Source organism: Zonotrichia leucophrys, chromosome 12, assembly GCF_028769735.1.
Source record: "Zonotrichia leucophrys gambelii isolate GWCS_2022_RI chromosome 12, RI_Zleu_2.0, whole genome shotgun sequence".
In the NCBI taxonomy this organism is placed as follows: domain Eukaryota; kingdom Metazoa; phylum Chordata; class Aves; order Passeriformes; family Passerellidae; genus Zonotrichia; species Zonotrichia leucophrys.
In genome coordinates, this window is record NC_088182.1 from 15,918,756 (window position 1) to 15,941,805 (window position 23,050).

Here is a 23,050-nt window from a genome sequence, read left to right on the forward strand (position 1 = left end):
GGCCGGCTCTGCCCGCGGCTGCCGCCGCCGCCCCGCGCCCCGCCGCTGTATCTCTGGCAAATAAAGACCCCGCTGAGGACAAACTGAGACAGCACCAGCGCCGCCTGCCCAGTCTCTCTGTGGGGCCGGGGGGCGGCCGCGCCTGCCGGCAGCGCGGCGCTGAGCGAGACGCGGCGGGCTGGAAACGGCAGCGCTGCCCGGGCAGCGAGGGCAGCGGGACCCGTGAGCGCTCGCCGCCGGGAAGGAGCCCGGGATGGATCCCGAGAAGGAGCCCGGGTGCCACCGCGGGGCACAGGCCGGGCGGGCGGGGCACGGGGTGAGCCACGCCCACTATCACCGGACACGCCCCACAGACCACGCCCACCGATCCAGCCCCTCCCTTGGTCCCGGCCCGGGATCCCCGAGGTCACTTCCGGGGCGGGCCGGAAGCGGCGCGCTCGCGGTCGCGTTTAAACCGCGCAGGGCCGCGCGGCCGCTCTAGCCCCGGGGCCGCCACCCTCAGGAGCGCCCCCGGTCACCGGGCCGGCCCCGCCATGCCCATCCGCGCACACTGCACCATCTGCTCCGACTTCTTCGACAACGAGCGGGACGTGGCGGCCGTGCCGTGCGGGCACACCTTCCACCAGGCCTGGTGAGCGCCGGGGCGGGCGGGGGCTCGGGCCGGGCCGTGGGTGTCAGCCGCGGGCCCCTTGTGTGGCCCCGGCGAGGGCTCGGAGGAGCTCACGGAGCTATGCGGGGCTGTGCTGATCACCCGTGTGAACGGGCTGGCCCCGGCGGTGGTGGAGTCGCCGTCCCTGCAGGTCCTTAAGGAAAGGCTGGATGTGTCACTTGGCACGGCGGTGATCGGCCATAGGCTGGACTCGATGAGCTCAGATCTTTTCCGACCTAATTGATTCTGTGCTTCTGTCGCTGTGCTGCCTGCAGGCTCTCTGCTCCGGAAGAGCCACTGTCACAGGGTGTTTGGAGGGAGTGATGTTGGATTATGGTGAAGGTGCCCTGGTAATTCCGTGCTGTTCTAGGACTCTGTTGAAAGGAAATGGTTCTTCTCAGGAAATAAACTTTGTGTGGGGAGAGGGTGGGCATTTGCTTTCCTGGCTAACGAGCTTGGAGAGGAGCACGGGTGTGATTGTCACTTCTCACTCAGCAGTGCTGCTCGGGCCTGCTCTCTGCCAGCAGCCAGCCGAGCAGGGAGAGCTTCCAAAGGGAACCTGCCAGCTCCAAATCATTACCTGCTCCCAAAATAAACCTTTCCAGTGTGATGTGATGTGATGGCTTGGTTGCAGAATGCATTAGGAGCTGTCCTGGGGAGCCCGGCAGAGCAGAGCCCGGCCCGGCACCCCTGGCTCAGAGATCCGAGCTCAGTGGCAGCCCTGGAGCTGGAGCTGTCACAGCGTGATAGAGCAGCTCCTGTGTGCATCCACTCGCTCCTGCAAAGCTGTGGCTCCTCAGTGCCTGTCTCCCAGAGAGATCTGAGCTCTGCAAAAGCTCTGCCCTGTTAAAGATAAGCTCACATGCTAAATCCAGCCAGGAATTGTCTTGGAGATGCGGGTGGAGCATGCGTGTGGAGCACGGAGCTCCTGCCGGCCGCAGCGCTGGACTGAAGGTGTGCAGTTCTGCTTTATGATGAGGAGTCACATCCTGCTGTCTCCTGGGGAGCTGGGGCATGGCTCCTGGAAGCAGTGCCCCAGGACTGTAAGGATTTACTGTGTTTTCCTTGTCTTTCTCAGCCTGTTCCAGTGGTTTGACACTGCCCCTAGCCGGACATGCCCGCAGTGCAGGAACCAGGTAAAGCCATCCCCCGTGCACACTTGTGGCACCAAGGAGCTCTGGCGTGGGGTGATGCCACAGAAAGGCTTGTGGTAAAAAGCAAAGGGACTTTCTGTCACTTGGGACTTCCTAGAGGAGAGGAACTCCCCTCCCCAGCCCTTTGGGTTGCAGTGGACTGAGGGTGCCCTGCTGCTGTCTGCACTGCAGCTCCTTTCAAAAGGGTCTATGGGTTTTCAGAGCTTTTCCTTAGGCTGGGTAAGTATTGCCATGATAGGACAGGCTGCAAGGGCTTGATGGGGCACCTGAGTGGTGTTTGTGGTGTGCCCAGCCCATTGCTGTCAGGTGAACAGCCCGCTCTGCTGCACGTGGGCCTTACAGCCCCTCCTGGCTGAGCAGTACTCGACCCTCCCTTGAGAAAGGCAGTGGCTGGGGAGAGAAGGAAGCATGTGCTCTGCTTCTGAGACAGGAGGCTGAGCCTTGCATTTCCATTGGCTTAACTGAGACCTGAACGTCTTTGAAGTCCCTTGTGTCACCAGCCTTCATGCCACCAGTGGGTCTTGGCACGTGGTGGCTGCAGGAGATGTTTCCTCGCTCTCAGATGAAAATTTTTAGCCAGCTGCTGCTTGGGCTTATTCTGTGTTCGTGCTTCTTTCCTCCTCTCAAGGTCTTGGCCCTTGTTCCTTCCCTGACTTGTTGATTCCCTCTGTTCTTCTCTGCCTCTTACATCTCTGGGTTACCATGGAGTTATCGCGAAATAACATCTTATGTGGCAGTAACCATGCAATTAGCTGGTGTCATGACTGTATATAATACTTAAAACACAAAGCTGTAACTGCATGGGGGAGGTGTGGAGAGCTATCAAATTCAATTACAGCACCTTCTGCCTGCAGAAAGCAGCACGTACTTCTGTCTTAGGATTTGGCATCATGTTAGCTCAGCATCAGCTGCTTTGGGCTGAGCTGCCAGAGAACAGACTGCGCTCGATTCAGAAATGTCTGAGTCTTTCTGCTGCAGCTCAGGAGCTTGGCTGGAGTCACACTGCCAGAAACTGAGTGGGGGGTCTGCTGCTGTGCTGTTGAGCCAAAGCAGAGCATCAGCACTAATGGTGTCAAACACGTGATCTGATTTGCCTTTCATGGCCTTGTCACAAGACAGTACCTTCTCCCCCTCCATCTGTCTTCCATATCTGTTGTTTCCATATTTGTGCACATCAAACTCTTCTGTCTCCTGTGTTAGGTCAGCAAAAGACACATCATCAGTAAGCTGTTTTTTGATGTTACCCTGGACGAGCAAGCAGCACCGGATGCTGAGACCTTGCAGGTAACTTGATGGGGGAGTTCTTTCCTCATGTGGTGCTTCAGCCTCCTGGGAGGGTGGCCTGGCCTGCTGGTCCTTTGCCAGCAGGTGCTTCCCAAGCTGGAGCTTGCTGTGCTCATGTGTCTGACCTGAAGTATATCAGTCTCTTTAGCATTCCCTCTGACCAAACCCCATGTGGTGACTCAAGGAGCCTCCTCTTCTTCCTGCTCTTCCTTCTGCTTCTCACTTTACCTGGAAACCTCCTGCAACACCATCACATCAGACTGCTGTTCCTCCCTTGGGAATGAGGGTACAGAGCTGTTCCCAAGGGCAGGAGAAGGGAAATCCCAGATGCAGTGAATTGCTGCTGGTATCTGTGGTGTGGCTGTGTGTGAGCCCTGCTAACCCCTCTGGAAAGAAGGGGCCATTGGAGGAACCTTCTGTGCAGGGAGGTGCAGACTGAAGGATGTGGGGCTGGGTGATTCCCCAAGAGAGATGAGGAAAGGAACAGCCTGAAGCCACACCAGTAGCAGTGAACAACGTGGAGGTTGGGTCCTGGTGGGATCCTGGCTGGAGCTGGGATGCTGGTGGTGTGCTGCAAGTGCCACCTTTGGGTGCAGAGAGTTGGGTGTGAGCAGGGATAAACACAGAGTGGCTGTTCCACGTTCTCCTTTGTGTAGTGTGGATGAAACAGGGCTCCTTCTGTCTTGGAATTATCTGTTCCAAAAAAAGGGTGGCCGGTTGACCTTGGTATAACGGGATGCTTGTACCCTCTTGTGTTTAGAAGCAGCATGTGCAGCAATTACCATAATTAGCAGTTGCCATGACAATTCTATATGTACTTTGTATGTCTTTAAAATAAAGCCAGCCAGACTAGAATGTCAGTAGCAGTGTCTTTCTCCAAGATCACCAGTAAGAAATCTGAAGACTGAAGTGGGCAGAGGAGAGGAGGAGCATCTCTGGGCCCTGGAGCTGCGTGCCCTCACAGCAGATACATTTCCTTTTGTATGGATTGAGATCTGCTCCCACGGGTGTAATGAGATGGGCGACTCGGAATGGGTTGTCTGGAGAGAATCGCCCTAGAAAATCTTCCTGTTCTCTCTCACCCCCACCCCAGGATCTAAAATGGGTTCCCCCAGCCTTCTGCTCCAGGCAGGCTGTGCAGAACTGCTCCCTTGCTCAAGGGCAGGACTGTGGAGCTGCTCCTGCACAACAAGCTTAATGGTAACTCCTCCTGCTCCTGTAAATCTTGTGTGTATGTGTCAGAGCAACATCTAGCCTCAGTGTACAGCCTGCTTAATGAGGGCTCTGAGGTCACCAACAGAAAGAACCAAATACTTTTCTGGGTAAATCAGCATCATTAGCCTGTGTGGGTATTCATTGCTGTGTGCACTGTACAGGCTGCTGGCTGCTGCAACCAGTTTCATGTGGTGTGCTGCCTCATTTCTGGAGATATGGAGTTCCTTAAGAACACAGATGCCTTGTTTACAATGGGTGAGGGACTAATGTCCACCTAGATGTGAGATCTGCCTGTGATGGAGTGTCTGATTCTGGCCAGGCACCAGTTCAAAGCAAACACATGGTGGGCCAAGCCTGGGCTCTTCAGAGGATGAGATAAGAACCTCTCTGGTATCCTCAGCCAGAAGCAACTTCACCTGAGAAAGAAAAAAAAAAAGAAAAATCCAAGGTTTGTGATGAACCACTGCCTGGCCCTCCAAGAGCTTGGGCATAGAGTGGTGATCATTTGTGTAATCAACTGGAGCTGTATCTGTGCAGCCCACAGCTGTCTTGGAATGAGCATTTGGCCTCCTGCCATGAAAAGGATGTGCTAGAGAGCAAAGTGTGTAGCTGTGGTCTGCTTGTCATCTTGGGGTGACAAGCTTGGGATTCTCTTTGGAGATCCAGTCTTTGGCACCCAGTGAAGTGGTTGGAAGAGCTCCCTCATGATCTGAAACCCCTTCCTGTTGTTGCAGAATTAGCCCAATTATCTTTGGTAATTGTCTTTGTTTCTGTTTCTCACTGTTGCTGTTACTCAGAAATGTTTACAGTCACAGAAATGCTGGGGCTGTTTTGCTTTCCTCCACCCCCAGGCTAAAACTTCAATAGAAACACCAGGGGGAACCTGCATCCCTGGAGTAGCTGTGGAGCACAGGCTGAGTGTCCAGGCATTTCTTTCATTACTGAACCTGGGTTTAGCCTATACTGAATTTCAAGATGGTCCTTGTGAGCAGAACAGTCTCCATGTGGCTGTTCCCAGAGCAGGAAAAGGGTGAGTTTTGGAGTGTAACACCTCAGTGAGTCTGTCAAGAGCTGCTTATGATCTGGGGACTGCAGAATTCTTCCAAATGAGATTTCAGCTTGGTGAAGAGGAGGTGGGGGGAGGATTCCTGCCTGTAAACCTGCTGGGGAAGGTAGAAGCCTTGGAGGACAGCTGTCTGTTTGTGGTCAGGATATATTCGTTTGATCTTGGGAAAATGTGGTCTTGTTACTCAGTCTGGCAGGGAGAGGAGAGCTTCTCTCAGAGGAGAGAAAATTGGGAGCAGCTTTTAGGAGCTGTGGTGGAGGATGAGGGATTTCAGATTAAGTTGATGAATGAGGTAATGTTACATAGCTGCCTGAAGTAGCCCAGGGTTTCTTTGCTATCATGAAAATTAGCACATCTTGTGAGCCCACTAATCGTTCCTGAATAGGACTCTGAGGAAGCTGCTTCAGAATAGTTCCTGCAGCAGAGTTAATTCCACATTAGCCCTCCAGCAGTTGTGCCCCTTGGGGCAAGTCCCAGTCAGCTCTGCTAGGCTTTGCATTTAGTCCCTTCTGCTCTCCAAGCTTTACATCCCTCATTCTCTTTCCTGCCTTTGTTGTCACTAGCAGAACCCTAGCTCCAGTCCTGTCAGAGCTGTGGTCACTGCTGGTGCTATTCTCGGCTCAGATTTGCATGTAGCATTCCGGGCTGCACAGATTTGTGTGCCTGTGTTGGCATTTTATTGTGGTTTTATTCCACTGCAGTTCCTGCCTGACTTGTTATGTGCTTTCCTCTGCAGTTCTCTAACACAGATTTTTAAGTCATCTTCCTTTGACTCTTTCCTGCATATATTTATCTCTCTGGTTTTTCTTTTAAATATATATATACAGATATAAATAGCCTCTCTTTTTAACCTCTCTACATTTCCTTTGGCTATTCGCCAGTGTTAAATTATATCTCTTCATTTTCTCTAATTTAAACTACAGGGCATCTGCTGCCTCTTTCTGATCCTTGATGAAGGCGTTAGAAATAGTTGATGTTCCTCAGACCCTTGTGGTACCCAGGAGATTTTGTGCACTCTCAGCTGGTGTGTTATGGATTGTTTTCTCAGTGATCTGTTTCCAGCATTCGATTGAGCTGTTAGCTCATATCAGCATCCTGAACTGCAGTGACTTCAGTGTCTGTCAGCATGTTTGAGTGCATGCTTGGTTACCTTTTCAGGTGTCTGGCTGTGCTCTCCTGTCTCCCACCTCCATCTGATTAAAGTTCACTTCAGTTTAAAGAACTCTCAGTAATCCAGTTAGTCTGGCAACATTCCTCCCTTATTGCCTTGTTTAGGTAAAACATTATAAAAATTGTTCTTGCCTGACTTCCTGTGTTTCCCTGAGAGCCTTCCAAAATTATTCAGCTAAAACAGGATGACTGACAGTGTGAGAAACACAAGGTTGACAAGGCTAAGATGAAGCTGCGATCCTCTCTTCTCCCCCTGAAGAATGCCAGTTGGAGGTGCTCTTTCCGTTCCCTGTGATATCCAGGCTTGTAACTCTGTGCTTGTTGTTTCTATATCCCCCTCTTCAGGGGATATAGACCTGCTTGGTCCAAAAGTCCTGCTGAGAAGCCTCTTGGGTTTTTTAAGATCTGGTGAAAGCATCTCTGCAGGACGTTTCCTAATGGGGTTTTCTGTGTTGTGTTTCAGAATGAACTGGACAAGGTGAAGGCCCAGCTGTCCTTGAAAGGTGAGTTCCTGCAGCCTGCAGGGGATCAGCAGCTCCTGGGCTCTACCTGTGCCAGGTGGCTTGGCCAGGTCTGAGGAGCCCCTGTGCAGAGGCCAGCCCTCTCTGAAGCTGAGGGCATGGTTCAGGCTGCAAACTGTTTCACTAGAGCAACTTCTTTGGAGCTTTTCCTGAGGCGAGAACACCTACAGTGATGCACAGCTTATATGACAGAGCCTGAGTCCACAGCCTGGCCCAGCTCTGCTGTAACTCAGGAGTTCACTGCAAGTTTACACAGGTAGATGCAATTGTTTTGCCCCCTTCCTGATCACAAGCTTAGAGAATTGCAGCAAAGCTCTGTCTGAAGCAGGCTTGAAAGCGAAAGCCTTGGTTTGCTTGCTGGGAAACTCACAGCTGCATATGGCAAAGGCTCATTCCCTCCAACAGATGAGAGGGTGAAAGTGGTGTCCAAAAGCAGCATTGGATTTGTTTGGCTGTTGCAGTGCCACATGTGTCGCGAGAAGAGCAGACGGAGTTCAGTGTGCACGCACTTCCATCTTCCCATCTTTAATTTTAGAGGATGTTTGAGGGAGGCAGGAAAAGCAAAAGCCCTGGAGACTTGTCGATGGGTTTTAAGCATCGTCTGTAGGCAGCCTGTCATCAGAACATGAGTCATGAGCAGCAAAAGGAAAATGTCAGTCTAAGTGACAGAAATCCTAAAACATGCTAGCAGAAGGGTAAAAAAATGTTTAAAGAATGCTGGGGGCTCACCCACGCCCCAAGAGTTGTCTTTCCTCTGCGTTCCCTGCATGCACGAGACAGACATGAATAGCCAGTAGATTGAGGATTCGGTCCTTAGCCTGAGAGTAGAATTGGATGGTCTGCACGTCTCTATTCTGAGGCCTGTTCTCCTGCCAGCTTGGTTGAGTTTAGTGACTTGGTAGAGAGCCAGATCTTCTGGGGAAGGTGGCTGGGATTCTTGCTAGGATATTATCCAAGAAAAACTGCTTGAAGGCCTGCTAATCTTCCCGGCTTCTGGTGAGTAAAGGTTGGATTTGACATTCCCTGTCCCATTCTCTTTTCATACTGGAAATGCGAAGCTCCTTCCCACCTCCTGCCTCCTTTGCTGTGGGTACTCTGCTCTCTGCTGGTTCCTGTGTATAAGTTCTCCATGTGAAGCTGTGCTCTGCTCTGTGTGCTGCAGAGGAGCTGTGGAGCTGCCAGGCTCTGATCAGCCTGCAAATGGCTCGAGAGGTGCCGAGCTCCGAGCAGGCTCTGTGGGAGGCACTCTGAATGAGCTGAAAACTCATTCCTGCAGCACGGAGGGGTTTGATTCCTGCCATCTGCCTCTGGGCAGCTGGGAACGGAGGAGGGGGAAGCCCTAACTCTTCCAGTGGGTGTGGAGTCCCTGCAAATGCAAGGGAGCATCTCCAGGCACTGCCTCTGGTGGGGAAGGGTTATTCAGATCAGCGGAGAAGCCACCCGCATGCTTCTGCTGGAACACATTCCTCTCTTGTTCCTCGGTCCCACATGGCTCTTTTACTCCCTGATTGAACAGTGCAGCTTCCCTGCAGGTCCTGCTCCCACAGGATGTGCAGGCAGAATTTGAAACTGGATGGCTTGCAAGGAGAACAAGCTTTTTGGAAAAGCACTCTTTGGCTCTCTACTATTGCCAGGCTGGAGTCACAGGCAATTTTAGCAAAGACTCTGAAGATGGTGAGCTGAAGGTTTTACCCTGCCCTCAGCAGGGTTAGGTGGAGGAGTTCCTGCTTTCCCTCATTACCCAACTGCTTTGAGCTTCTCAACGATGCTGGCTGTTCCCTGCTTGGTCTGGCAGCTCCTGATAGTGAGTGTTGGTTAGGGTTAGGATTAGTGATTGTTGCTTTCTGACCTGTCCTTCCCTTGTCTCCACAAAACAAATTGAAATCTGGTGGTGGTTTCCACCACCTTCTTTCTGGTGGTCAGAGAGGCATGTGCTTTGCTCCTGGATTGCTAGAGGGAGGGACAGCAGGATGCAAAGGTTTTGTGACCTGCAAAAAGTGGGCACTTGGGGAATCTACCTAAGCTGTCATGTTCTGCAGTGCCCCCAGGGTGCTGCCCTTTGATGTAGGTGCTGTGGTTTGTGAGGGCACGTGCAGCAGCTTGGTGGACCCCTGCATACAGCTGCTCAGTGGCCCCCAAAGGGGTTCCTGACATGTAAGATTCCATGTGGAGAGGATGGATACAAAGCTCTCTTCTCCAGCTTTATGACAGCTTGGTGTAACTCGAGAGGAATTATTTCCTTGTGCAAGCCTGGCTTTGAGAAAACGCAAGAGTTAAGATACATCATCTTAATGCTAGCAGGGCTGGCGCTGGAAAGCTATTAAAGGGAATTTTTTATCTTTAGTAAAGAAATCTTGAAGCCTGCTGGCACTGAGAGAAGCAATTGCTCAGTACAGACCCTGGTGCAGACGCCACTTAGAGAAATGGCTCTCTCCAGGAATGGCCGAATCCTGGCAGCCTGGAGCTGAGCCTGCCAGCAGTCTGTGTGCTGCTGTGCTGCAACTGGAGTCTGGGTTACCAGGCCATGACCTTTCTGTTTCTTCCTTTGCAGAGAAAGAAAAGCGGGAATGCCAGGCTGTTGTGGACGGGCTGAGGGACACACTGGATGTGCGCAATGCCACCATAGAGTCGCTCCAGAAGATGCTGGGAGAGACAGAGATGCTGTGCTCCTCTCTCAAGGTACCTGTCCTGTCCCAAGCAGGGCTAACCATCATGCAGTCAGTGTTAGTTCTGTTGAAGATCTCTGCAGATCCTGCTAATAAAGAGATTGTGCTGGTGGGATTTTGGGTCTGGTACCTGGATTTTCATTTTGGTTTGATTAATCGAAGCAAGTGCTGTTGCTGGACTTGAGGTCCTGTTTGTGCTCTGCCTGAGGTGATTCAGAGGCATAAAAAGCCTACAGGCCTGTGGTTTGTGTACAGGAGCTCAAGGTAGTGGTATCCCTGGTGAGGGAGAAATGCCAGCCCAGCCTGAGGAATGTGGCTGAGCCTCACTAATGAAGTGGCAGTGCTGGTCATAAAGGTAGTAGCAGGAATCTAGAGTGGGAACTAGCCCCAGCACCCCGTTGCTGAAACAGTGGTTCCCTGAGGTAGAATGTTCTTCTGAAATGGGTTTAGGCCAAGTGGGATTCAAGGAAAATTAGTTTCTTACTTTGATCGGGGGTAGAAATCAAACTGAAAAATATGGAGGGGGAGTTGCAGGCTTCAGCTGAGTGGGATCTGATCCAGCTAACTCTCCTGTCTCTGTTCTGTTGCCAGGGCTTTGCCTCAGTTAGGTTAGTAATGTTGTGAAGTCCAGGGATCAAATATTCCTGTTGTGCTTCAGTGTGCAGTGACTCAGTGTGTAGTCATGTACTATGCATAAACAGCAAGAGGAAGAGGGCAAGACCAGGAGCAGCTTTATTGGGATGTCTTGGAGCAGCTTTGCCTTGATGCTGGGCTGGGCACTCTGTGCTGTGTGAAGGTGATGTGCCTGTCTCAGGCAGGTGGGGTGCAGGCAGGTGAGGTTGTGAGTGCAGTGGGAAAGTGGGATAAGGGTCTACTGCACTTCCCATGCTGTCTGACCCAGTGTCCTAAACTGTGTCCTGTTTCTTGACCTGCAAGGCCAAGTGGCCCAGAGAGAGCTTGTAGACATGTCCTGGTGCTGTTGTGCTATATGCTTCCTGCAGCTGGGCTCTTCTGGGAGGGAGCATCTGGGGGATCTACCTGACACTAGGGCAGAAGGAGTAAGGAATTAATGCCAGGCAGGCCTCACTGTGGGCCAGCACAACTGGTTTTGCCCAACCATGGGATTATATCCAATCTACTTTCATGTAAAGGCACCCTGGATCTTGGCCATGCCATAGGTGCTGGTGTGATCCTAGGTCAGTGGCAGGATGCCCCCTCCTCCAGCAGAAATAACTGTGACAGTGGGAGCTGGTACTTGTGCTCAACTCAGCATCTCAGTGCTGGGTTTTCCTGCCTTGACACCTCTGGAGGAGGCTCTGTGCTGATCTTCCCTGTTGCAAAACCCGCTCTGTATGCTTAAGTCCCTTTAATGAAAGCTGGGCAGGGCAGAAGGATTAGGGACCTGGAGGTATCTTTTCTGTGCTGTATGGGGTTTCCCAGCTGAGTGCCAAGCACTGTCTTAAACTGCATCATTAAAGATTAAAGCACTGAACTTGTGCAGTGAAAATACAGGCTTAACTGGCTGTGACGCAGGCTAAGGCTGTGAGCTGGGCCTGTCTTCTGCTGGCACTGCCAGTTTGCTGCAGTTTCAAGCTGGCTGAAGCTGGGGCCTCTGCCCTGACCAGGCACAGAACACTGCTGTGAGGATCTTGGGGTTTGAGAGTTCTGGTTAGGGAAAAGCCAAAGACAGGCTCCAGTTAAACAAGAGTGACACATGAGCCTGCAACACTGTCCCTTCTCAGCTTCCCAGTGGTTTCACAGCTGTTTGGTTTCTGTGGCAGGAAGTGGATAAAATCCTTGAACTTGAGTGGGAAAGAGCTTTACAAGGCAATGATCTTTTGCCAGGCCTTTCCCTGCAATCAGCACTGTGCTGAAACCAGAGCCTTTCAAAGTTGCTGTGCAAGGTGCCCAGGCACACTCAAACCTAGACAGCACAGATGCCTCAGAATGGTGCTAATTCAGCTATTCCCATCCTCTGGCACACTGCAGATGTGTGCTTTTCCATCTCAGCTGAGGTTCTGTGTTACTGCTGGAGAGGCAATATGTGGTGGTGTTTGCAGGGTTCCCAGGACGAGGAAAGAGATAAGAATCTTGACTCCATATTTCAGAAGGCTGATTTATTATTTTATAATATATTATATTAAAAGAAAATTATATATTAAAACTATACTAAATAGAAGAAATTATTTCATCAGAAGGCTTGAAAGGAAAGGAATGGAATGATAATAAAATCTTGTGACTGCTCACAGCCTCGACACAGGTGGCTGTCACTGGTCATCAAGTAAAAACAATTTCACATGCTGGGTAAACAATTCTCCAGATCACATTCCAAAGCAGCAAAACAGGGAGAAGCTGAAGCTTCTCAGCTTCTCAGGAGAAAAGGTCCTGGCAAAAGGATTTTTCATAAAATATGCCTGTGACAGCAATAGGCTGCAATAGACTTGCAGGAGGTGAGAGAAGTGCCCGGGGGGTTGTCTGGTTTCACTGAGGTCTTCCAGAAGAGACCCACTCATCCCTATCTATGCTCTAAGCAGCTCATAACAAGGAGAATTGGGAGGCTGAAGCAATCAGCTGTGCAGGGAGGGAAAGGCAATAGCAAGATTTGCTTGCTCCTTTGCTTTTGAAAAACAAATTGTCACCACTGCATACAGGGCACTGTGCAGCAGAGAGGGGCTGTGACATGGGATCAGCTCCAGTCTTGCCTTGTGATCAGCACTGAGACCCTGCTGTGCTCATGGGGAGCAGAGCTGGGGGTGCAGTGGGAGGGAGTCAACTCTCCATAATCCCAGGCTGCTGAGGTGGCGAGAGCATTCAGCCAATGTGTGCTCCCAGCTGCCCACAGTGCGTGTAAGCTGGGATGTTTCTCCAACAATCCCTGGAGCCTCACAGCGGGCTGGGTGTGCTTGCTTCCCTGCAGAAGCAGATGAAATTCCTGGAGCAGCAGCAGGAGGATAACAAAAGTTCGAAGGAGGAGGCTCGCCGGCTGCGGAACAAGCTGAGAACCATGGAGAGGTGAGATCCAGGGTGCAGGCTGGGCTGCACACACACCTCTGCCGTTTCTGGGGAGGGGAGCAGGGTCCTGCTGCAGCACCCACCTGCATGTGCTGGATCATCTCATCTTGAACTTTGAAATGGCTGCTTTTAGCTGCCCTTGCATGCCTCCTGCCCCTGCTGTTTGCAGACAGCTGCTCTCATTAAAGAGCAGCAAGGCAGGGTACTGGCCTCGTCTCTAGTGCACTGAGCATGGCTATGTGCCATTTCTGTTATCAGAGGATGCTGGGGCAGAATGCCAGCCCAGGAGCACAGGGACCAAGAGCTGGGCATCAGTTCCATGTGCAGTATGTGTGTGCAGCTGCCCCTTCTCTAGTCCAAGCAGTGCTGCTTTTCCCCAGTGAAAAGCCCTGCTTGAGGTGAGGCAGCTGTCTGTCTTCTCCCATGACACCCAGAGTGCCTGCAGGACAAGCTCAGGCTGCACCAGCCCCTTGAGGGGGAAGCAGGGCTTTTGTCTCTTTCCCAGGTCAGTTTGTGATTCATGAGCTGAGGGTATGTTTTTGTTTGTGTTTTTTTTTTGTGCAGGATCGAGCTGTTGCTTCAGAGCCAGCGCTCAGAAGTGGAGGAGATGATCAGAGACATGGGAGTTGGGCAGGCAGCAGTGGAGCAGCTTGCAATCTACTGTGTCTCCCTCAAGAAGTAGGTGCTGCAGGCTTGGCACAGCTGGCTGGTGTTGTCCTGGGAGTGCCCAGGGAGAACCCTCTGCCGAGCACCCACAGGCACATGGGCTCTGTGGGGCTTTCACCACCTCTTAGGGCTTCCACTGGGCTTTGACTGACAGATCCTGGGGACCTAGTTTGGAGCCTGTCACACTGAACTGTTCCTCTTGTCACTGTGGTGACATGTGTGTCACCATGGGAACTGTCTCCAGAGTTGTCAGTGCACCTATGAAGTGATGATGATTATTCCCTCTGCTTTCCTCTCATGCCCAGGGGAAAGCAAGCGGCTGCAGAGCTCTGGGTTGTGCCCTCTGCAGCACTGCACTGTGCAGCTGTGGCCTCTGGCAAAGCAAGCCTCCACTGCTGCCCTCCCCTACCTGGATATCCATCTGGTCCTGCTGGGGGAAAAACACAGCTTTTTTTGTGTCTGTTCTGATAGCAGCTGAATAACTGCAGCTTTGGTACAAAGCTGTAATGAGGCAAGTGTCCCTGTGGTGTAATTGGGAATGAATGTGCATGGCCAGTAGTGGGAAGTCTCTGAAAAGTCACTTAAAGCAAAGTCCCCTGTTTGCTGCCAGCATGGAGGCTGTGCTCTGTTTTCTGTCTTTTTCACTGGCAACTAAAACATCCCTGGCTCTGGTTCCCATTTTGCTGCTGGAATCAGGCAGGGTACCCCATGCAGGTTTTTTCTCCCCCATGGTGTAGTGGAATGTGTGACAGTGTTAGTACACTCACTCCTCTTTGTTCCTTAAAGGGCATTGTGTCTCCTGGGTTTTCTCTGGTGGCTGTGCAGGTCCAGAGCTTCAATTTGAGGGTCTTGGCTTGACTCTGAGAAGTTCTGGCTCAGCTGCCTTACAAACAGTGTGACTCTTTGGGTCTCTTTGTAGGGAATATGAGAATTTGAAGGAGGCTCGGAAGATGTCTGGTGAGATGACAGAGAAGCTGAAAAAGGAGCTGTTTTCTGTCAATAATAAGGTAAAGGAGAGTGTGAGTTGCCAGGGTGACATCTGGTCTGTAGATCCCTGTCCATAACTGAGGCCCAAGGCCTCTGCAGTGACCCCCTCCCACGCTGATAGGTACAGGTGTGTGGAAGGGCCAGGCTGGGTTTCTGGGTCAGGATGTGATGTGGTGAGCAAACAGCTCATGGGCTGTTGTCAGGAGGGCAGTCTCTGGGGACAGTGCTGGGGCAGCATGTGCAGAGCCAGGCAGAGTTTGGCAGGGAGCCTGTGCTGGAAGGCAGCAGCACACAGGTGCTCCACTGCTCCCACTGGGTTCTGGAACTAGCAATTCCTTCATCTGGCTACTCTGCTAAACACTCAGCTGCCAGCTCTTCCTGCTGCAGAACTGGGCCCTATAGGAGGTGGGAAGGGGTTTGGAGCCAGTATTGGTTGAGCAGGGCTTAGTCCTGGCTTGGCACATCCATCACACCCAGCCTTGTGCCTCCAGCCAAGTGAACTGGGCCAGGGCTCCCACGTTGTGCTGTGCCCAGGCAGGAGAGCTTCCCAAAGCACAGTGAGGACACACAGGTGGCCCTGCACAGAGCCTGCCTGGGCTGCTCCTGAGCTGGTGCAGAGCCTGGGGATGCTGACCTGCCTCTGCTGCTGTGCTCCTCCTGCTCCAGGCATGGCTGGGCTCTGTTAGCTCAGGTCAGGCAGGACTGTGTTTGTTCTGGGAGTGCATCCCTGTGAAAAGCATGTGTGTAGCCTCACTCCCCAAGGCACAGGTGTTCCCTGGGGCATCCCTGTGCCTAAGCCAACAAAGTGAGAAGCTGTGGGTGGATTTGGCCTACTTCTGTTACTCAGCCATAGCTGCTGTCCCCTCAAATGGAGAGGGAGGTTTTCAGATTGCTGTGCTGTGCTCCCCAGAGAAGTTAACCCCTCCACAAGGTTCTGCTGCTGGAATTGGGCTGCTCCTGGCTGAGTCAGCCCCAAGCTGTGGTGGCCCGCGTGGGTCAGGAGGATGCGAGTCAGTGCACAAGGGGCTCAGGCTTGGCTGCCAGAGAGCTGACTGTACCCACAGAGTGTGAGCTGGCCCAGGCTCCTGGACTCTCTGAAGTGTCTGAAGTGGTAGCAGGCCACTTCCTGACCCCTGCTGCTGGCATGCTTCCCTGTTGAATCAGGCTTGTCCATGTGCCAGCACTGCTGATGCACAGCCATCCTCCAGCCTGTGGTTTGTGATTCCTGTGCTCTGCTGTGTCCAAAGTCCTGCAGGAATTCAGAATGCAGCCACCAAGTGTTAGAGCAGTGAAAAACTCTTGCCGTGAGGCATAAATGCTGGGCAAGCAGCCCTGGACATCCCTCTGCAGGCAGCTTGTGGAATTGGGTAGGGATTGGATTGCACTGGTACAGGAGAGGTTGGTCAGACTGACACAGGAAAATGGAGCCCTGAAACAGGGGGAGCAGCATGTGCTGCAGAGCACACTGCTCTCACAGGGCTCTGCAGTTCCCCTACCCAGATCAGTGTAACCCACACTCTGTTGTGTTCTCTAGTTGCAGAAAACGACTTCAGAGTTGGAGAAGACAAAGGAGGAGTTAAAAAGCACACAGAAAGATCTGAAGAATGCAGACAAGGAGATCTTGGTGAGAATATCTTTCTTCATGGCCAGCTGCCAGTTACTGCAGACTGGTCTGCAGCTGCAAAGCCAGGAGTTATGCTGGCTTTTGCTCAGTGACTAAATTTCCCAGCCTACCTCTGAGCTCCACCTGATGTTGATTTATGGAAAAGGGGCAAAGTATCTACTGCTAAATTTTTCCTTATCTCACTGGCTGCTTTCCATTTTCTCTCCAGAGTTTGAAGAAGAAGATAGACATCCTGCAGGACACTCTGAAGGTCCCATCTGTAACCAGGGAAACACTCAGTCGGCTAGTCTTGGAAAGGTTAGTGAGCTGCATCCTCGCACACAGTACAGGCATGCAGGGGACAGGCCCAAAGCCAGAGCTGACAGTTTACCTGAGAAAGCAGAGATGTACTAGTCTGGCAGGTGTTGCAGAGTTATGGTGGTTTTGTTCCTTGTATCATTTTTCTTGTGGCTGATGAGATGATGTTTGGTTTAAGTGGAGAAAATCTCTGAGGGTTTGGGTCAGGAGAGGGTGGAGGAATGGCCTGGGTTGTGAAAAAGTCTTTGTCACTGTGCCCTGCCTGTGAAACACCCCTAAAGCTGCTGTTCTTGTGGCTTTAGAGTTGGCCATGTGATGAGCATGCACTGGTGTATGGTGACCAAAGATCTCAGCTAGGCAGAGGAATCTGTCCTGAGAAATGACATCTGCTTTTATCCAGCCTTTCTTGAGGAGCCTGTGCCATTGGCCGAGTAGAGACAGCTGGGTTGTGTGCACAGAGCAGCAGTGTGTCAGTGTGGTTCCTGTCCTCTGGGTGCTGGTGTCACAGCACTCAGCATTTGAGGGGGAGCAATAATTTGGGACATGGAATTTAAACTCTGGGGTTCAGATTGTCCTTTCTTTCATGTGCAAGCAGAATGGGGCTGTCTGAGCACTCAGTGTCATGGGGTGCAGCTCTGCCTTCCCCTGGATGAGGCAATGTCTCAGTGGCTGATGCTTTTCCTGCCTTGCAGCCCTGCTCCCATGGAGCTGCAGCATCCCAAGCTCCACCGCCCGGCCCACAGCGATGAGATCAATCTGGATGCCACGTTCGATGTGGCCACCCCTGAACACCAGCCCTGCACAGCTCCCCTCGGCCCTGCAAAAAGGCAGAAGCTGGATAAAAAGCCGTGAGTTTTCCCTCCTCTTTCTGCTTCTAAAGGAGATCAAAGTCTCACTGCTTTGGAAGTTTCTGTGTGAGATCAGATAGCTCTCCAGCTGCCTGATGGCGTGCTGCAAGCTTTGTCGTCATTTGCTTGGCCTTGTCTGTCCTTGCCAGCTCCATTTGAACAATAAATCTCTGCTGATTTGCTCCTTGGGCTCCTTACAGGCCTCCCGTGGTAAATCTGGCGAAGAAAGTTCTGAAGGAAGCAGTGGAGGTAAAAGGACTAATCTTGATTTTTCTGTGTCGCCTCTTTGATTCTGCTGTTAATAAGCTTGGAATAAAGAATCTATTTTCTCCCTTGTGGCCATAGACTGGCCCATCTATAGAACCAGTCTGTGCTTCAAAGTGTTTTCCTTGATGGTCTCCTAGAAACACTGTTGCTGCCTCAGGCCTCCTGGAGCTGGGCAGGAGAAGGGAGGGTGGGGACCCACATGCTTGCTGATGATTGTGCCCCAGATGTGCTTCACAAGCACCACTGGAGCTGACCACAGGGGCTGTGGGGTCAGCTGAGGTGGCTGTTTGCCCAGGCTTGCTGGTGGCAGTGTCCTGCCTCCTGGGCACTGCTCCACATAAGCCCCAGTGGGAGGTTGGGAGCTGCTGGTTTTCAACCTGATGTGATATGGCAGTAACCATTACCTTGAATAGCTGTCTGTGTTATCAGTGCTGCCTGAATGTGGATTCCATTCAGCAGATTGTGCTGGTTAAAGAGCTTTTCTTGTTATTTTGTGGGACAGAACGGGGCAGATGATCTGGAGGATGATGCTCTTAAAGGACTCTTGCCAGCATTCATCAGGAACTCTTTTCTCTCCAAGAAGCCATCTTCGGGTGGTGTGCTGGGTTCCCACAGGAACACGGGCTCTGTAAGTATGACTGTCCAGTTGGTGAGTGTGCCCAGGGCTGGCACTGCCACCTCTGTCCTGAACTGACCCTGAAAGAGAAAGTGAATGAGGCTTTTACCTTGCCACATTCAGTGTGTGGAAAATAAATCTCAGAGCACAACCTGGCTACTTCCCAGTCCTGCAGAGCTCCAGGGATGACAGATGCTCATTCCTTTCCTGGCAGCAGACTAAGTGGCTCTCAATGTCCTATTCCTCCACCTCCTTGGAGCTTAGGGTATTCTCCTTGTATTCCTCACTCCCAGTGACAAAATCCTAAGCCTTGGTTTGCTTATCTGAAAAAGTGCCCAATATTCCCAAACTTTGTGAATACCCATGGGTCTGTTTTTTTTCAAAAGTGAGAACTCTAGCACAAGTACTGAGTGTTTCCAAGTGCCTTTAACCCTTCTCCGGAAGCTCTGGTCTGCAGGACTCCCCCTTCCCCATACCCAGCATGAGGAGAAGTAGCCAAGGCTGTGTGCTGCTCCAGGCTCATTTTGTTTTCTCTCCTAGGTGAGGATGGGCTACGATGGCATGGGAGGCAGGACAAAGTTCATAGAGCCAGTATCCTTTCCTGCAGCTTGTGTGGCACTACTGATGCTGTGGGCACCTCATTTCTGATCCTTCTCTTTGGTCTCAACAAAAAATGGACTTGGGATCCACAAGGAATGATCTGAGCTCTCTCTGAACAAATCTGAGCTCAGCAAAGGCATCAAGGTCCTGAACTTGCTGAGAGTACTTGTGGCTGGTTCAGAGGAGTGCCTCAGCTAGAAATCAGTGCAATTTTCAGGGACTGCCTGTGCCCTTGAGATCTAACAGCAGCAGTGTAGCACAGCCTCTCCTGGCTGTGTGCCTGCCAGCCTGTGCAGCTGGAGCCTTCATTCTGTGGGATGCTGCTGCTCCACAGTGGTGAGGAGTGGCTGGGCTGAGCTCATCCCCAGGTGTGGAGCTGTTCCTGCCTTGGGATTGCTCTGCCATGGGAGGCTGCAGGCTCTGGCTGCTCTCCCTTCACCTCACAGTGTCCTGGCTCAGGAGGACTTGCAACTCAAACAGATATGCTGTTAAAATGCTGGTTTATGTGCGGGAGAATAGCATAGAATCATGAAATCATTAATTTGGAAAAGAGCTCCAAGATCAGAGTCCAACCATTAACCCAGCATTAGCAAGCCCACCACTAACCCATGTCCCTAACCAACCTGTCTGCATGTGTGGTGGTGTTCACAGGGGTCCCAGGATGAGAGAAGAGATGAGAATGTTGACTCTGTTGAGAAGGCTGATTTATTATTTTATTATATATATTATATTAAAACTATATTAAAAGAATAGAAGAAAGGGTTTCATCAGAAGGCTTGAAAGGAAAGGAAAAGTAATGGAATGAATAACAAAAGCTCGACTCTCAGAGAGTCTGAGCCAGCTGGCTGTGATTGGCCATTAATTAGAAACAACCACATGAGACCAATCACAGATGCACCTGTTGCATTCCACAGCAGCAGATAACCATTGTTTACATTTTGTTCCTGAGGCCTCTCAGCCTCTCAGGAGAAAAAATCCTAACAAAAGGATTTTTTATAAAATGTGTCTGTGACATGCATGGTTTTTGAATGCTTCCAGGGACTTCCACCATTTCCCTGGGCAGCCTGTTGCAATGCTTGAAGAGATGTTTTGTAATACCCAGTCTAAACCCCCTGTTTGGGAAATGTTCCCTGACACGTGGGACAGGCGTGTGCCTGAGCTCTGCTCCTGTGAGAAGGCAGCAAAGCCCATCCTGTCCTCAGGGATGCAGGTGTATGGCTGGGTCCCAGGCCTGTGGTTCAGGCTGGACTGCAGCAGGTGTTGGATCACTTGTGTTCCCATGGCACCAATCTGTGCTTTCCTTGACAGTTTTACCTCCAGACAAACCTGGCAGAAATCCGTCCATTACAGGTTAGGAGCAAGAAGAAGGTCTCCAGACCAGCATCTGCAGCTCCTGCACCTTCCTCCAGCAGCAGCAGCAGCAGCCAGGCCAGAATGGACACTTTCCTGCTATGAGAGCCCCTGACTTCCTGGGAGAGGCTTGGAGAAGAGGCTGCAGGGCAGAGCATGCTTGCCCAGAGCCTGGCACGAGGCAATGTGCAGCCACCAGTGCCTGGGGTGCTGTTCACAAAGCACTGATGCTGCCCTGGGGAGAATCCTGCCCCTGCAGCAAGCCTCTGGAGGCCAAGCCTCTGGCTAATTAATGCCTGGACTGAGTTACCCTCATTTTACCATTCCTTCATCCATTTTTTCATGCAGAATTAACAGGGTTTTCTTGCCTTCTGGCCTCCTCAGAGTTCTGCAGTTGCTGCTGCTTTGGGCTCTCTGGCACCAGGTGGAACTGCACTTGCTGGATGCAGTCACAAGCAGGAGGTGCAGGGAGGTGTCTGGGATGTCAGTCTGGAGAGCAGCAGGGAGAAGGGACCTGGACCAGCTCCATGCCTGGTGTGAATAGTTCCAAGAAACTTTACTGGAGGAAGAAGTGTGTAGAGCACCGTGTGTGGCTGTCGATGTTTGTATATTCATCATCAAACTGAACACCTTCCCTCAGCCACAGGCCTGTTGGGGCTGGGGAGATCCACAGGTGGACTTGGGAACTGTGTTGCCCTATTCTGGATCATGAAATCCAGAGTGGTCTTGCAGGCTTGGCACTGAAACTACTGACCTGGAAGGAAACTATTGGGGTGGGCATTCCTGCTGCACATGGAAGCAGAGAAGGGTGTGCTGGTGTGAGCTTTGTGCTTGGCAGGTGTGGGTGTGAAACTTGTTTATTAGTTTCTATGTTTTAATAAGAGAGTATTTTTATTGTTTTGTAACTGTTCTACCTTGTGATGAGAGGGTTAGGAATGGCCTGGAGAAGTGATGAAGGGGAGGGGGAGGCTGGTGGGGCTGAACATGTCTGGGTTCTTCAGCTTGGAGCCGTGGAACAGGAGGTCCACACGTGAAGCAGGGCTGTCCAAGCTGCAAGGAACAGATGTGGTGAGGCACTTCATAAAGCCCTCTCCTGTACAAATCTGACCTTTCCTATTTCCAGCTGCTTCAGGCCAAATTTGTATTACTGGACTGGCTAAAAACATGTTTTTTGGGAATAAAATATATTACTGTGCACACTTGTTAACACAACTGGCTTCTGAGCATTTTCCAGCCTCTTGCACCTCAGGGTGGAGGTCTGAGCTGGGGTGATGGATGTGCTCAACCCTTCAGGTTCCTTTGGGGTGGCAGGCCCCTTGTGCAGGGAAGGACAGGGGTGGGGTGAAACCAAGGGGACAGTGATGCCCATCCCCAGGGAAGGGAACAAGGCACAGCCCTGCAGAGCATGAGCTGTGTCCCACCTGCAGCACCGGAGGCTGACTGCAGAATGCAGTGGAATGAGGGGAGAGTTTGGAGGAGCCAGGAGAGAGGGTTCAGAGGGCTGGAAAAATAAGCTTGGGGGGGACTTAATCAAGCAAGGTGCATTCTGCAGAGGAGAAGCCTGGGTGGGGGTCTGCAGAGACCCTGCTGTCCTTGTCCCTTTGAGGTAGGTGTCAAATGCCTGTAAATGTGACTTGCTCTGGATCTCTCCAGATCAGGAAGACCCTTTTAAGAAGGCAGTGTGGGGCTGGTGGGGAGCATGGGCTTCCATGCTGGGGTGCTGGAGAGCAGGTGTGGTGTCTGCCCATAATGGGAGAACAGATGCCAGCCTGCAGTGCTGGGGTTGAGAAGGGTTTTGGGGCTGTTTTGATAGCAGGGCAAGTTTAATCTCAAGTTTGAGTGCCTTGTCTGGGCACTGCCTGCACAGCACTGCTGCTGGCAGCTGCTCCAACCTCTGCTGCGTTCAAGGTGGATGTTTTGAGTCTCCTGTGTTTGGGGAACACGTCACCTCAGGAAAAAATCCAAACAAACCAAACTTTGTGTATGTCCTGGCCGCCTGCTAAGTCCTGGCTCTCATCTATTCTTGCACTTTAACCTTCCATAGCCGTTCTGCTCCTGGTTTGTTTCTGATGTGTTTTTGTTCTGGTTTATTGCACATCTGTTGCCCTGCCCAGAACTGAAGCTGTTTTATTCTCTTACTCAGTGCTTTCGTATCCTCCAAAGCTCTTTTCCTCCCGTGTTACACCTTCTGCACCCCACCCCTGCTCCTCGGGGGACAGCAGTGACCTCCAGCGCCAGCATCCCCTTCCCTGGGCTGGGGCTAACGAAGGGGCGGGGAAGGCGCTCAGGTCCCTGTTCCTGGGGCTCCTTGGAGCCGGTTTCTATTTCGGTGCGCTCCGAGGTGAGGCTGGACCCAGTTTCACGTTTATTTTGGGATTTAGCGCGTGTGAGTTGACTCACAGCCCATAAAAAGCAGCCGCCAGCACGGCCCGGGCCCGGCTCCGCCCGGGCTGGCGCGCCCAGGGACAATTTTGGGTCCCCGCTGGGGTCCCCCGAGGGGGGGCCCGGGCCGTGGCAGCCGCAGGGTGGCAGCAGGGGACCGGCGGTGGCAGGGCGTCCCTGCGCCCACGGGGACCGGCACCGTTAATTAGCGCCCCTCATTAGCGGTGGGGACGGGAGGGAGTCCCGGCGGTGCTGGGCACTGCTACTCTCTGACGTCATGGGCAGCCTCTGACGTCACACGGAGGAAGCGTGGCCATTGGCTGAGTGCTGTGTGACCTCATGGAAAGGGCGGTGCTGGCTGGCTGAGACTGGCGCTTAGGGCCAGTGTGTGAGCCCATTGGCTCAGCCTGTGATGTCATAGGAGAGCAATGGTTGTCACTGGCTGGTTTCTGGGTGGCCGTGAGAAGGACAGGGTCGTTATTGGCTGAGGCTCCATTGCCTCATCAGCGAGCCTGTGACGTCACAGGGAGGCATGTTCTCATTGCCTGGCTAAGAGTGACTGCCATGATGTCATGAGGTAGCAGGGTGCTCATTGCACAGTAGCATGTGACATTGCAGGGCTGCTGTGACCTGACAGGGAGTACAACAATCACTGACTGGCAGAGTGTGACATCAC

General features: G+C 52.1%; 1 protein-coding gene across 1 annotated transcript; it reads left to right on the forward strand.

Moving 5' to 3' along the window:
* The first annotated feature begins 89 nt into the window (after window positions 1-89).
* On the forward strand, window positions 90-21,204 carry TRAIP (TRAF interacting protein). The gene is made up of 15 exons (XM_064723615.1): window positions 90-631; window positions 1,728-1,785; window positions 3,004-3,087; window positions 7,002-7,041; window positions 9,611-9,738; window positions 12,643-12,737; window positions 13,302-13,415; window positions 14,323-14,410; window positions 15,925-16,014; window positions 16,223-16,311; window positions 17,004-17,159; window positions 17,360-17,408; window positions 17,929-18,054; window positions 18,583-18,633; window positions 19,963-21,204. The coding sequence occupies exons 1-15, from the start codon at window positions 534-536 to the stop codon at window positions 20,095-20,097; spliced, it is 1,401 nt and encodes a 466-aa protein (XP_064579685.1). The 5' UTR covers window positions 90-533; the 3' UTR covers window positions 20,098-21,204.
* The last annotated feature ends 1,846 nt before the right edge of the window (window positions 21,205-23,050 follow it).

Bases quoted from the DNA above. Each gene is read 5' to 3' on its own strand.
- TRAIP (XM_064723615.1), top strand. From the start codon at position 534: ATGCCCATCCGCGCACACTGCACCATCTGCTCCGACTTCTTCGACAAC. The intron at 14,411-15,924 runs GTAAAGGAGAGT...TGTGTTCTCTAG, and splicing joins TGTTTTCTGTCAATAATAAG to TTGCAGAAAACGACTTCAGA. The intron at 18,055-18,582 runs GTAAGTATGACT...TTTCTCTCCTAG, and splicing joins CCCACAGGAACACGGGCTCT to GTGAGGATGGGCTACGATGG.